A 15,439-nucleotide genomic window follows, 5' to 3' on the forward strand; every position below is an offset into this window, starting at 1 on the left:
AGTATAGGTGATAGACAATACAGAAATAAATACATACATACATACATACATACATATATAAACAAATAAATACAAACATAAATAGTTTTACTGGTCTTTAACTTTGTCATCTCATCAGACTGAACATGTGTAGGTTTGCAGTGGACACCTTGCCATTTGCTGCCACAGTTGTTGTCTTAATGAGGTGCGGGTGGGGACCCCATGGTGGGGACTGGGGATGTTTCGCTTAATCCATGCAGTACTGAGAGATCAAAACACCCTGCGTTTTTATTTTTCAACGGTTTAAACTTTAGGACATTTGAACATTACAAAATGAATAAAAGTCTAATTAAGCTCTAAAGCACTTCTCTACATTAAATAGGCTAGCACACTATGTTCTCTTTTGTATGTTTTTGCTGCATTTTTCTATTTGCAGTTAGAGAACTTACAGTTTGTTTGTGTTGTGATTCACAAATTGTTCTCATCCAGGATCTACAGTACGTCTGAACGTGGCGTGTAAAGAGGAGTATTCGCCCGTGTGAAAGTGATACGCCCCACACACCATATATGGCACTAGGCGGTCCTCACAGCCCAGCCTCCGCATTCTGATTGGCGGATCAACCTGACATGACCAGTTTTTTCACATTCACCCGTGGCTCTGATTGGCTGCGAGGCTTGGTCCGATTCGAGCTTATTATCTTAATCAGCCGTAGATGAAGCGAGAAAAAAGCTCAGGCTAAACAAGAGCAGAGTGTGGCGTGGAGCGAAGTGGCTGTGACACGGAACAACCACCACAGAGTGAAGGAAGGATGCTTGAAAACAAGAGAGACAGATTAAAAACCTTCCTCAGGAAGATTGACGAAAAGGCCATCGTCAGAATCAAGCATTTCATGAAAGAGAGGTGAGTGAAAATGAATGTGGCTAACACGCTCAGCTAACCTGGGCTGTCCCGTTATCTGCATCAGTGACGATGACAGCTATTGTCTGATGTGCTTTAATTCTCATCGTTTTTATATATCTTCGCTGCATATTTAAACCTGCTTCTGCTACAGTATTTAAGTGAAAATGTCATGTTTGTAGCCTTTGGCATTGTGCAGAAGCTAGCATGCTAGCTGTCCCGTTAGCAGGTGTGTTGTCAGGACTGGCCTCGTCTGTCTTGGGACAATCTGTACTACTCTCTGTCCAAAGGAATATCAGAACCACAATATAGTCACGGGGAGCTGAGGGTCTGTGTGACTCGGGGTACACTATGCACGTCACACAGATGTGATTCAGGGTGTTTGTTGACCCTGAGTTCGTCTTGCTCATCCTCTGTGTGTCCTAATGTAAGCACCTGCTCCTGATCACACACATTAGAGCCTCTTTTATCTCTTTAAACTGTCTGCGAACTCTCTAGAAAGTCTTGCTGATGTTATCACAATTACAACTTGATAGATGGACACAAAATGCATACACACATTTTATTTGTTACCATATAAAGCCTATTAGACCTTTTTAAGAAACATGACATGCCAATATAAATGTTAGTTATTATTACTGACATTTTTTATTCAACATTACACCATTTGTAACTGACATTACTTCATGGCTGTATTTCTTTATTTGGCACTTACCATACAGAGGCCTGACATATCTGTGATTTCCTAGAGAGCCCTATTTATAGGGTGCATGAGTCAACTATGGTGCAGTGTGTCCTGTGTCAGGGTCTGTCCAGGGGTGCTGCCTTTCACTTCCCTTAGATGGCGATTTGATGTTGAGTTCTTCTGTCTTATCAGTTTAACTTTGTGAGCTTCACAGAATGGAAGTGGTTGTTGACCAGACCATGTTCATGAGTTTTAGGCATTTAGACTTGTTACTTTTCTGCAGGGCTGCAACATATATTGAAAAACAATGAATGTATCTGCAGTTATCTAAATATATTGCAGTACCATCAAAGTTCTTTCTCTGACACAAATTACTGTATTTTGAATTAAAATGATGTTAAACTGCACTTAACCGGCATACTTCCAACATCGTACAGCGCCACTTTTCATGACCACCAAAGCTGAACATCATGTGAACTTCCTTGAGTGGAAAGCCTAATGGTTTTGCAGATCCGGGAATAGTCTGGGTGTGGTGGCCTTTCTGGAGGCGTATTCTTCAAGCTGCTGTGGTGGTAAATAATAAGCATCTGTCCAGGGCTTTGGGCACCGATCGCCTCCAGCGGTTCAGAGGCAGGACAAGTTTTTGGACGCAGAAAAATCACATGTTCTGAAGAGTTGCTTTAAACCCGGTGGTCAGGGTTGAGTTTGTCAGAGAAGTGTTAATGGATTCCCCTTTGAGCTTCCCATTATCTGTGGAAAAATATCCTCTTTGTAACATGTCACAATAGGCTGTTGAATTCCATTTTCCTTTGTCTAAATCTAGGCCTTTCTTGGTAAACAGTTTTTTTGTTATTTTTTGAGCCATATAAAGAATACACAATAAATTAATTGCTCAATGAAACAATTAAGTAGATCATATCGACAAAAAGTTTTAGATCGTTGTTCTTCCTTTTGCAAAATGTTCAGATGACAAATGTACGACAATAAGTCAGTTTACTCCAATTAATCATAGCAGCCCTAATAAATGAATTTTCTATTAAAATATGTTCATTATAATTTGATCATCATTATCTGAATCATACAAACTCTAAAGCACATTAAGATAACTTGAGCCGTTACAAAAAATACGCCTTCAGTCACCATATTCCTTTTCAAGCCCATCTACCATTATCTGGAAATATTATACCGTCACCAGAAGGAGTGCACCTCTTTCTGTTGTGTGTTTGTTCTTGCGTTTCTTTGTTCTGCTTTGGCACGTAATATCCCCGTGGCCTGCTTGGCTCTGGTCAGGTGAGATGTTTCCACTGGCCGCTCACATGTCTGAGCTCTGTGGTCTTTTAAAAGGCTTCTCTGTCCCTGCAGTCAGGGAAGTAGCCTCTGGTCTTGTGACTTGCCACACTGGCGAGCACAGTTGGTTACTACATGTTTGGTTACTGCATTTAGGGCTGGGTATTGCCCAATACCTCCAGAGGGTCCAGGAGGAAGGTGATTATGTAGAATAACAGAATGCATTGAAATTGTGTATTCACTTTGCCCCTAATATCAGTATATCAATGTCGTTTCTCACCTTTTTCAGCCTTAATGGAGTAGTCGGCAGGTTAATATGTTTATAATTTGGCAATTTATAATTAATATAAATTGTTTAAATGTATCTCAATACACTTGATCGATACATGTATTGCCAAGGACTCCGTCTGGATAAATTGCTGTATCGATATTTTGAGTACAGCCGTGTTGATTATTTCTTCAACTTTGTGTTCGGATTTGTCTTGATATATATCTAAATGGGGCTTCATAATGATGTTAAATCATTTTATTAATTGTGTTTTGATCATTGTTATTTGGACTACACCGGCTCTAAAACTTATTAAAAAGATTATATAGGATTTTCCTAAATGCAGTTTATATTCTTTTGTTTAGAAGTCTTCAGTCATCATATTTAAATTTGTATTTGGTTAATAATACATTTTCAAAGTCTTAATATACAAAAATGATTTGCTCAATTTGTCAATTAAAATCTAAATCTGAATCTAATCTTATACAACAAAACCATGTTGATCAGGTTCCACTAGATGGTGCTGTTATGTCAAACAATACAATGTGACTGAAGTGTTATAATTCTAAACAATTAACATTCAAAGGAAGGAAAACCTCCAATGAACGAATGCTTCATGATTTTCATGATGTTACTCTTAAATTACGCTCCTTGCAAATACAGCTCGTCTGTTGTAAGTACATTATTCACATTTTTGGACGGCTGTAGGTTAATTGTTCTTGCATTTGTGCCCATTGTCATGTACATTGTACCATCAGCTTTAATGGCCGCTTCCTTTGTCATTGAGAGCAGAGTTTTTGTGGGTTTTGTCGAGTCTCCCGAATTGGGAACAGTCTGGCATTGGCCCCAAATTACCCTCCTCCACTTTCACCCCCAACCTCCAACTGTTAAAGTCCTTTGAGACTTGTCCATGGTAACCATTGGCTGGGCATTGTTTACGAGCTCCTGTGAGAGTTTCAGAACATTCAGTGCTTCATTCATGGTGCTTCTTGTAGCTCACTCTTGGCTCTGGTTTATGCTGCAGTAAAGAGGACCTTTATACCTGAGCGTGTGGAGATCACAGTTCAAGGCAAAAGGAAAACTTCTTGGACGTGGTCAGAGTTTACAGACATGGACAAAGGCAGAATGGATTCAGACCGGACTCTTTCTGCTAGTTCTTTGTGTTCTTTGTCTCCTGAGAGGTAAGTGGAGTTAACAGGGTTTGTTTTTTAGTTTGAGGTTAGTTTTCTTTTTTGCATAACAGAAATTACAGGGTTTTATCTCGCAAAAGTAATTCTAAAAAAGGTCTTAATCTGTAATCACGTTTTTGTATTTCCATAGTCCACATTGTGCATAACCTGCTGTTTTGAAAAGGTCTCTTTTTTTTTTTTTTTTTTTTTTTTTTTTTTTTTAAGAGTAGACTGTATTTGGACTGGGGCCAAGTGATTGCTTAAACAAGGAACTGTGTCAGAGGTTGTTCTTGTTGTGCAGCTATATTGGGCCCGGTGTATTGATTTAAAATCCCTGCTTTTAAATCCTGAAGAAAAACAATTAACCAAACACATTTTCTTCTCGGGAAAAGAAATGTGTACGTTTTCAGAAGCAGTTTTTTTTTGTCTGTTGCTGACTTGCTAAACAGGAGAAAGTCTGTTGAACTAAAGGTGGGAGTTTGTGGTTTTGCGGCTTTTATAGGAAGTGGTTTCAACAGGGCCATGTTCACTATTGCTTAAGTCTGTGTTTTTACTCTGCAACTCATAATAAACCTTTATCCTAGTTTCCATATGATCTGCCATATCACCAGCTGTTCATCTTTTCACCGGAGGAAACACACACTCTATTATAAACCCTAACCTTACCAGACCAGTCCAACAGTGGAGTTAAAAATGAGTTGGAAATATTCAGAGTGTAAATGTTTGTGCTTCGCTTTTCCCTCCACACATTCTGAATCCAGTTTGGAGTTGTGTTGGATAACAGTCTGTAAAGCGCTCTGTTCCGCCCGTTTGCCTCCGAGGGAGTGGTTACGTTTGACGTCACTGACTACGAAAGTGTCACACCATTTCACCAGAGCGCTCGAGCAGCAACAGGTTTTTTCCTCTGGGACTTTGTGGCGAAGAAGTCGCTCTCTGATTAGACCGAGTTGAGAAGTCGCTCTGCAGGCGAAGGACTAGAAAGTGTTTTTTTCCTCATAGCTCTGGAGAGTTCACGCAATAGAAGTTCAGACCAAGTGTGGTACTTACAAAGAAATGCCTACAGTTAGTAGGTATATAAGTTTCCGTGCATCCAAGCGTTTCAAAATTCCAAGGTAAGAGTTGTTTTTAGTCTGTTGAATTTGGCTTCGGTCAGTGGTATAGTCTTTTAAACTACTTTTTGGGTTAATCAATCCTACTTTATTTGACTGTATTATGAGCGTGATGTCTTTTGAGCCTTTGAGCTTCTCGTTTGAACTTGGTCTGTGAACGTGTTTAGTAATAAAGAGAACAGATGTACTCGTACAGACGCCGCTCCAACACTCGTGCAGCTCTGACAATAACGCTTTGCTCTGCTTGGAATTTTCCAAAGACTTTAGTGGATCTTCTGTGACCATTGGTCATAGTAAGTATTCATAGTAATAGTAAAAAGTATGTATGTTACGTGTGCTTGTTTTTGTGGTTGTAGAGAGAAATGAGAGACGTTTTTCTTTTCAGCTTGAGCATAATTGTTTTGACTATTATCTATAATTGGCCTGTTGCAATGTTGAGAGAAATTTTTCTCTAAATCTGAGTACTGTCACTTTATGGGGACCTGATTGACAACATAATTTAAAGTTCATATGTGGTTTTAAAATAGGTTAAAGTTGGCCAAATACTAGCCATTATATTTATGGTTAGAATTGGTCTCCAGGGAATGAGTTTGAGTCAGTCATCAGCCCATAAGTCAGGGGCGTCCAAACTTTTTTCACCAAGGGCCGCATTTATAAACTTAAACGGGGCAGAGGGCCACAAACAACTGGACAATGTCGAATTTGTTGACTGACAAAGTGAATCATTCCAAATTTTGCATTTGATGTAATTGCGATGAGCCTCCACACCTTTTTAATTAGACCTGGAACATTCATATTAGGTTTGTATAACATCAATATGCCTGAATTTTCCCAATTTCACAGTAAAAAGTACTTGTTTTTGTTGTTTGGGGCGACATAGCAGGAAGCTGGAGGGCCATACAAAAATTGGTCTGAGGGCCGCATTTGGCCCCCGGCCCTAGTTTGGACATGCCTGCCATAAGTATTAAAGTGTGTCTGCTCTTGTAAAAGTCTCCCGCTCAAACCCCGTCTCTCTCTGTGTCCAGCAGTTACCCCGTCGAGGGCACCGGTGGTGGACTGACAGCCAAACTGAAGAAAAGTCGGAGCAGTTTAAGTCATGGAAGCGCCAAGAAGGTGGAGGCGCGGAAAGCCTTAAGTCTGGAAGCGGCCCAGCTGGAGATTCAGCAGCAGCACAAGACCCTCACTCGACAGGGCGCTCTCAGGTGCGGACACTTTACTTTTGTCAAACACAGGAAATGCACGCGTGTTGACTTCGGATTTAAATGTAAGCCGCATCTTTTATTGGATCATAAAACGCGGCGGCTCTTTCATCACAAGACCTGATCAGACGGCTGTTCAGTCCTGACATGCACATGACCACGGGTCATGACTTTGGCTACGCTCAAATCATATGAGTCGGACGTCCTTTACTTTCTGCTGCCTTCTCTGATACACATCCTACATGTGTTTCTACAGGTCTCAGACATTTGACGAAGACAGCAAAGGTTTTGAAAGGACGGAAGGCACTGGCTCCCAAAGTGTAAGCTTATTTTAATTATAGGGTTGGTGTATTTTGGGAACATTGCACACCTGTTTAGTTCAAGTTCACATAGACGTGTATAACAGGTTTATTTTTCTGTGTTCAGAGCTTCATAAAGCACAACAAGACATTCCACAAATTGTTTCCTGATATTCCTGAGAGTGAAGATTTGATACATGGTAAGTAAAGCTTTGTATCCTAAGTGTAACATTTTAAAAATGGAGCATATTTGCTAATGGCAGTTCTTTTTTCTCCCTCCACTTTTCCAGCTTACCTGTGTGCGCTGCAGAAGGAGGTGCCCTACCATGGAAGGCTCTACATCACAGACAAAAATGTTTGCTTTTATTCCTCCGTTTTGCTCAAGGATACAAAGGTAGGCACACATTTCCCCTTGTCCTTTTTGTTTGTTTTTAAACGTGTTCTGACACTGGTGATATTTGCAGGTGGTTGTTCCAGTTTCCTACATCCACATTGTGAAGAAGCAGAACACGGCCCTGCTCGTCCCCAATGCCGTGTCCATCCGCACCACAGAAGGAGACAAGGTTTGTTTCTTCACCTCAATAACACGACACATTTACTTCTGACCCCACTGTTAATACTTTGTTCTTCTTTTTTAGTTTGTCTTTGTGTCTCTGCGTAACAGAGAAGGCTGTTATCAGCTTCTACGTTCAGTGTGTCCTCAGATTGAGGTAAGCTACTTTGGCTACATCAGTTTCTTTTGTTTCACTCAACTTTAAAAATGTTATGTCTTTTCAGGATGGCAGCACAAACGGTAGCCCCCTGGTTTCCTCTGCTGAAAACAGCTTTGAGAAGAGCAGACTTGTGGTAAGAAAACTACTTTTTTTTACCATTATTACCACACCATTGCCCTATATTAATGATATACTAATAATGGTGAACTTGTGGTTTTGTAACAGAACTCCAGCCAGTCGAGTTTGGAAGATGGCTCTAACGTCCAGACCCCAGCGCAGCCTCTCTTCAGACACCACAGAGGTGAGGGAGTCTTCATACCCACGCTCACTTCTGGACTTTCAATGCCGTTTGCTAATGTTCTAACGTGCCATTTCAGAGGATGTGCCCAGTGATAGTGTTTCAACTCTAAGAAGCCTGTCCGAGCAGCCAAGTGATAGCTCCTCGTCTGAAGACCTGTCGGTGTCAGGTAAACGTCTTACTCACCAGCTCATGCAAATCGCAGTTTGAAAAGTTGTTCAAATAGAAATGATTAACCTGTTTGTCTGAACTGGCAGGTGGTTCCTGGGTTTGGAGTGTGACTGAAAAGGCTCGAGTCATGTTTGTTCAGAGGGAGGCCAGCACTCTTAACACTTTACTTTTCATTTACTTGATTTTGTAAGTAAATACATTCACATGAAGAATTAAATGAAATGAAATGGAGAGAGTCAAAGAACTGACCGCAATTTGATCTTTTTTTCCAGGGTTGTTCTGCTGCTACTGTCTTCTGGCTATATAGGCCTGCGTATTGTTGCCTTGGAGGAACAGCTCACGTCTCTAGGAGCCCTACCCGAGTTTACACTACAGAGCGGGTACGTTTCTGTGCTTTAATCTTTTTTAATAGCTTTTGCTTTCAGTAGGTTTGACTTCATGACAGTAAAATGGTTTTAGAGCATACAAAAGCTATAAGCAGTTGCATGTTCTACTGTCGGAAGGATCTAATCATTTCTGTAATGGGTGTGCCTTTGCTCGAAGTTATTGGAACAATGCCTGTCTAAACTGTATTTTTCTCTCTTATAGATATCGTCAGGAGACATAACCCACGCTCGCTGAAGGCGATATTATATGACTTGTGACTAGAAGAATATTTGCATCTCTTCCGTGGAAAAGAGAAATGTTAAGACTGTTCACAAACTTGCCTGAATGACTGGCCAGCCTGTGCAATAGACGATGACTCAGTGATCTGAAGGGTGCTGAAATCAGCATGCCACAACTTGTTTTTTGAGCCTAGCCAAAATGGATCAATTCACTGCCTGGTTGCAGTGTGGTTAAAACCAAAGCCAAATGGCTCTGAACTCGGTGTGCCACGTTGGAGGCAAACACGAGCTTTCATATCTTGCTCATTGCTCTTTGTTCTTAGCATGCAATCAAACAGGGCTATACCTCTGCGCAGGTTTGTTGTGCTATGCATCGCCAAAGACTTACTTGGGGCATCTTTTGCATGATTGCACAAAGATTACTTTTAATATTGGTTACTGGGTATTCCTCTCAACCGGGTCCTCTATTCTCTTAATGACTGAAGTGCTTAAATCTGGTTAGATCGACCTCCAGAGGAGCTTTTTCCGGATGGTTATTTCTTGCCTTCCTCAATCTACTGTAGTTTCAGTATTATATTCATCTTTGTTGAGGTCTAACTTCACATTGTGATCCATGTTGAGAGAAACTCCCAACAGACTCGACTAGAAAATGCCTCATCAATGCAGTTATTTCAGTTTGTCAGGACATGACTGTTTAGCCCAGGTCCTCAAAGTAGGTTTGGGAACTGTTTTCCAGCGCTGTCTGAAGGGGATCGGCACCTTGTGTTAATGACCTGTAACAGGCCTAAAAAGGACCAGGTGACGTTCTAGAAGAAAGGAAGTATTTAAAGTAGCACCAGTATTTGTACTTGTCCACATTTTCACCGACAAATGGGTATTTATTCTCTTCCATTGAACGAGAATAAATACCTAACTATTTTAAGGTCTAAATTTTCAACATCTATTTGATGGTCTCAAAATACATTTCAATATGCAAAAATGTATCTGTATGCATGGTAATATATCTATGTGTGCCGTTTTAAGGAACGTTTTCTTTGTGTGAGGTTGTGACGGGAAAGAAGGTGAAAGGAACAGCTCAAGGGAGCGCTGCACTTTAAAAGTGCTTTGCTATTCGGAATCTGAAGTCGTGTTTAGGTTGAGTCTGATGGTGCTAAGACCTTTTTAAACTCTTTTCACTCAGGGGTGAGGGCCACTGCCCACCATGTTGAATCATTTACTCCTTTTTCTTATGACCTTTCCCTCACTCTGATCTTTTAACTAAAACCCTCCTGGATTTGTAACTCGAACTGTATTCCCATCCATCTTTGCGTAACACATTCACACTGTAGCCAAGGTACAAAGCCCACATCATCAAGTCTATTTTAAGATCAATATGGTGTCCACAGCAGTGTCAAGTGTATTCCCTCATACGGGGGGCACGCATACCCTCTGTCGTCAAGGCGACCTGTGCAGATTTCTCACTGAGGATAAGATGTGGGTGATTTTTGCACTATTTCAATGTGTTGTATATAATTTTGTATTGATTATGTCCTTAAATCTATTATGGTCCTATATTTATTTTTCATTCTTTGTTAATTCAAAGTGGTCTCTGTGAGATGACTTTGTTATTGTTGAAAATAAATTGAATGTTGCGAAGTATTTTCTGAGTGCTCTATCTGAATATGAACATAAACGTCAGTGGTCATCGCTCACATGGAAAGTTTAGTCATATTACCATTTGTCATTCACAAGAGCACGTCCTCTACTTGGAAATCATGTTCCTCAACATTTGGCTTTGCTGCCTCTAGTGGAAACAGTCTAGTTGTATAGTGATTAGTGAAGTTTTTGCATTTTAAAAGAAAACAAACAGCCACGAGGCATATTTTGACTGAATTGTAGAATTGGGTTAATTTATTATATTATGGTGTACATTTTAAACGATTGCCCTCGCACCATGTCTTTTTCATTCACACTGAAAGCACTGCAGGGTCAGTCTTCTCAGCTCTCGATGGTATTTGAGGGCGCAGGCTGTAAAGTGGACCTCCGGTAAGCACACAGCTGAAATACTCCTGGAGGGGAAAATATGTACTTTAAGGCAAGGTTCACTACTACTTAGAAGCATTGTTGAATTGAGAGGAATAGAAAATATTGCAACTACCAGCCACAAAAGCCAAAAGAATGGCCACCCAGCCGATAAAGTAGGACCACGAAAACCTCCAATTCAAGAAGCGCTTGCCAAAGAAGGTAACCATGACTCCAGTGTAGATCGCCAGGGCCAACAGTGCCAGGAACGCTGTCAAAACCACACGGCAAGTTAGAAGCATAATGAACCCATGGTGTCAGAATTATGTTCCGAAATTAAGTTGAAGGGGTACAAGAATTATCAAATTATAGGAGCATGTGCAGAGGTGTGTACTTGAGTAACTTTAGATAATTTGTACTTTTCCGAGTTGTTTTTTTGGCCGGATAGTTTAACATGTAAGAAAGATAGATTTTGTGAATATTTTTATGTATTGTCAATTATAAATAAGCTGTTACTGTTACACTTGAGCAGTATAGGCAGATTCCACAAATACATTTTGCTCTTACTTTAGTATTATTTGGACCACAACTTTGTACTTCTACTTTAGTAACATTACTGTATTTTGAAGTAATGTTACTCTTGCTTAAGTAAAAATGTTGGACAATTTTGGTGTGTTTTTCCTGTTTGAACATGATCCGCAGATGTGACATACCTCAAGGTAATTCCACAACTGTAACCTAGCAACCATATTACAAACAAAGGCCAAAACCCATACTAATTACAAAAGGGTTTTGAAAAACGACTGTTTAAACCAGGGGTGTCCAAACTTTTTTCACTGAGGGCCGCATTTTGAAACTTACACGGGGCAAAGGGCCACAAACAACCTGACAATATCGAATTTGTTGAATGACAAAGTGATTTCAAAAATGTTGCATTTGACATAGTTTGGATGAACCTCAACACCTTTAATAAGACTTGGAACATTAATATTAGGTTGGTAACATCAAAATGCTTAATCTTTCCAATTTTACAGTAAAACCTACTGCTTCTTGTTGTTTGGATCAACTTAGCAGGAAGCAGGAGGGCCAACAAAAATGTGTCTAAGGGCCGCATTTGGCCCCCGGGCCGTAGTTTGGGCATGCCTGGTTCAAACTGTCAGAAGATCGTGTCAGTTGTGCATAAATTGTCCTTGTATTTACAGTAGTGTGGAATGTCGCTTATTGATGACATAGACAGAGGGAATCTGCTTTAAAACTCGACTTTGTGCAACTTTTTTTCACAAATTGTAACTTGACTGATGTAAAACTATGAGACATTTTTACCATACGTTCTATCCCACCAAAAACATGAGAACCCGTCGCTTTTACCATTGTGTAAAGCTTTGACTGCCCAGTGCCCACCTGAAAGAATAAGGGCAATCCCACCAGTGCGGACCCTCCTGTTCTTGGTCCCGTTGGTGAAAGCGCTCAGACCAAGCACCACTCCAGCGAAGCAGCTCAGCACTGACAGCAGCATGAAGGCCCTGGTGGCATCCCAGAAGGCTGTGATCAAACATGTCACTGTTAAGTCAGAAACACCTCACAGAACGTGTCTCAGAAGCGTCACTCACCCACAGTCAGGGTGTGGCCGTGGCACTTGTGATTAATGCAGAACCTCCACAGCCCCTGATTGCCCCCGCTGCCCCAGCTGCCCGAGTGCCGGTACTGCAGCCAGAAGTCTGTCGCCGTGGTGACAATGAGAAGCACCAGGGAGGCCACACCACAGAGAGTGCCTCCTCCAGCTAATGTGCAGAGCATCACGCAGAGGCTGAGAGAGGCACCGGCTTCCTAAACATAGAACTAAACAGAGAGAAAGCGGGATTTCTTCTGTTTATACAACCTTTAAGAGATTTAAACTAAATACATTCTAAATTCCAGAATGAAGGCAAAAGTTAAGTGGAACATAATGTGATTTCCATGGAGAAACTGGGATTAACATTTTTGATGAAGGCAAAATCTTCATGTTTAGGTTTTACTTGATGAATACTTCCAGAAATGTGACCGTACATTTCATTTACACATTACACATTACCACATAATAATACTCAAAGCTCAAATCCATATTATATATTATATAAATTATATAATATATATATATATATATATATATATATATAATATATATTATATATATATTTATATTATATATATATTTTATGTTATATATATATATATATATATATACATATATATATTCTTTGTAACTATATGTAAAAATCATTTTTTTGTTTTGTTATAAAGACAAGTGCCAGTTAATCTCGGAATATGTGGTATAAACTACTTAATTTTTTCTACATTCTGATGACAAAATAATTTTAAGGCATTATTGTTTATCAACATTTTGCACTTCTAATCTAATTTAAAATGTCTATAACTGTCATGAATGTTCATTAATAATATTGTATCTGCACATTTCCAAGTACTTACTCTGGTAATATATTTTAATGGTGCACTATGCAACTTATCCATCTCCATAGAGACAAGCAGGTTGTGTTACAGATCAGAGCTATGGAGAGGCAAGCGTGCTCACAAAATGCATTTACATTTCTTTATAAACATTTGTAATTGAATAAATGCAATATAGATATGTTTAATATGAGCCATGTAACGAAACAGATTTACTAATAAAGGGTTAGGCCGCTCTGTGTTGACATATTGTACAATACAAAATTGCCTGTAGAACAATAAGATTGCCCATGCAGCAGGTCTGGCCTTTGTCTGGCACTAAATCCTCCCTTTACAGTCAACCATGTTCCACTGCTCAACAACTGAACTGTCAGCATGTGCTTTTCTGTCACTGAACAGTTTCTACAGACAAACACTGGCAAATTTCAAAAGCAGATTGATAAAAAAAAAGCATTACATTCTAGAAAATACACACATAGAACAAAATGATAAAGTAATTTACACTCAAAAGAATAAGTTGGCTTGTGTTGATATTCGTTTGTTTCCTTAATTTGTCCACAGTAAATCTGCACACTTCAAACCACCCCAGTAGCTATAAATGTAGATGAATACCGTAATGTTGATGTCTGTCCGATCGCTGGCTCTCTCTGGACCCGTGTGCCCTTTAAAGCCCTGGACCTCTGAATCCCATTGTGGGCCTCACAAAAGAGTGAGCGATCAGGGGGAGCGTGCACATCATCATCTCTGCAGCAGCAACGTGTTTACAGAAATAAAATGGATACACTTATTGACATGCTATTGTTCTTGTTTTTTTCCTTTTCACTTTTCAAATTTGAATTTTCAGAGTCATTCTATTGTTGGATATTTTAAAAAGCAGAAAATGTTCAACGTCTTCTCTGTCAGCAGAAAAACAATTATTTTTTAAGGAATAGCTAAGAAAAAGTGGTGGCAGAATTCAATCATAAATGTGCAATTCTTGTCAAAGGACTCTGAGCCATAAGTGGAATATTCAAGTTTGTGGAGCCAATTGCAAAGAATGTATTATGAGGTTCATCTACCTGCGTTGCATCAATGAAATTTCCCCATGTGGGACAATAAAGGAATATCTTATCTTATCTTATCATTTGTGAATCATAAGTTTGGATATTTATTTTTAAAACAGTGAATCTATTATTGAGTTGTAAAGGTGAAATTATGACTCACTAATATCTTAAACTTTATACAGTCAATGGCTTGAACATATTTGCTACTTTCAGAAAAGTAAAACCACATCCTTAAAACTCTTTTACACTTTGGTAAGACATTTTTTAAAGGTTGTCATCCGGACAATGTTTATTTGTGGTTTATTGTTAGAACACACTCATCCTCTGCTTAGCAATCTGCTGTCCATCTTCATCTTAAAGGAAGAATCTCACTTTTGAGGACAGTGAGGATTTATTTTTTCTCAGGGAGAAAGACTGGTTTGAAAGACGAGTGAAGGAGGCCATTTTTGTTTATCTTTTATAAACTTTTTTATAAGGCCGTGGCTACAGAGCCGCGGCGCGGTCAAATAGCCTCATGGCTAACCCTAACCCTGACCCTAACCCAAGCTGTGGCACAAAATAGCCTAACAGTCTCGGCCGCGCGCCGCGGCTCTGTAGACACTCCCTTTTTATAAACAGAACATCCTCCCAGGAGTGCATAGCACCCTTGTCTCCTTGGCAGAAACCTACCAATCAAATGCTACTTTGCTGAAAATGCTGGATTTTAATTTAATGAATGTCTTCTTTGTTTTTTTTTCGCATAGTAATATTTAATATATATACTATTTAATAGTAATATATAATATAGCATATTTTTTATGTTAAGTATGTTTTAAACTTAAGTTGATTCAAAAGCAAAATAATTAGGCAACGTAATTTTTCCCAAAGCCGAGGCGCCTTGTCTTGGTCTGATCTGGGACCCCCAGAATACATGTGCCCTTCATTCTTTTCACATTTACCCTCTATTGTCTTAAGTTACTGATTACATTAAAAAAAAACTTCTATCTTCAATAAAAGTAGAAAAAGGGAGACTAGAGAAATAAAATCTTGGTGCTCTATTTATTTCTTTCAGTTAAAAGCATACACGATGAACTCAGGGGAAAACAAGAGGAACTCCTTAGGTACAATTGTCATCACAATGTGAACCAGGAGAAAACACACAACCAGAGGAAACAATACATTATTAAATTAGATTTGTTCATTCCTTTAGCTGCTTTGCATTCTTTAAAGTGCATCATTACCAGAAAAAAACTAACAGTCTGTCAAAACAAATAATAATTATAACAACAAT

General features: G+C 39.4%; 2 protein-coding genes across 7 annotated transcripts; one reads left to right on the forward strand and one right to left on the reverse strand.

The window, feature by feature from the left end:
• Positions 1-672: 672 nt before the first annotated feature.
• Positions 673-10,318, forward strand: LOC140353649 (GRAM domain-containing protein 2B). Of its 6 annotated transcripts, none has more exons than XM_072438305.1 (13): positions 673-880; positions 6,424-6,597; positions 6,851-6,914; positions 7,021-7,093; positions 7,184-7,287; positions 7,358-7,456; positions 7,532-7,603; positions 7,671-7,739; positions 7,832-7,907; positions 7,984-8,073; positions 8,162-8,261; positions 8,348-8,455; positions 8,664-10,318. In XM_072438305.1, the coding sequence occupies exons 1-13, from the start codon at positions 789-791 to the stop codon at positions 8,680-8,682; spliced, it is 1,140 nt and encodes a 379-aa protein (XP_072294406.1). In that variant the 5' UTR covers positions 673-788; the 3' UTR covers positions 8,683-10,318. The 6 variants fall into 6 exon arrangements, with proteins under 6 accessions (XP_072294406.1, XP_072294405.1, XP_072294407.1 ...); XM_072438304.1 differs by having other exon boundaries at positions 674-880; positions 6,421-6,597; XM_072438306.1 differs by lacking the exon at positions 673-880 and adding an exon at positions 4,096-4,298 and having other exon boundaries at positions 6,421-6,597.
• Positions 10,319-10,541: 223 nt separating this feature from the next.
• On the reverse strand, positions 10,542-13,829 carry lim2.2 (lens intrinsic membrane protein 2.2). Its single transcript, XM_072438310.1, has 5 exons — positions 13,739-13,829; positions 12,292-12,520; positions 12,083-12,223; positions 10,818-10,952; positions 10,542-10,728 (listed from the first exon to the last, which is right to left on the reverse strand). The coding sequence occupies exons 2-5, from the start codon at positions 12,476-12,478 to the stop codon at positions 10,658-10,660; spliced, it is 534 nt and encodes a 177-aa protein (XP_072294411.1). The 5' UTR covers positions 12,479-12,520; positions 13,739-13,829; the 3' UTR covers positions 10,542-10,657.
• Between the last annotated feature and the right edge of the window lie 1,610 nt (positions 13,830-15,439).

This window comes from Eucyclogobius newberryi, unplaced genomic scaffold, assembly GCF_026437365.1.
Source record: "Eucyclogobius newberryi isolate DKJ021-1_F unplaced genomic scaffold, fEucNew1.0.hap1 SCAF_9, whole genome shotgun sequence".
Taxonomy (NCBI): Eukaryota; Metazoa; Chordata; class Actinopteri; order Gobiiformes; family Gobiidae; genus Eucyclogobius; species Eucyclogobius newberryi.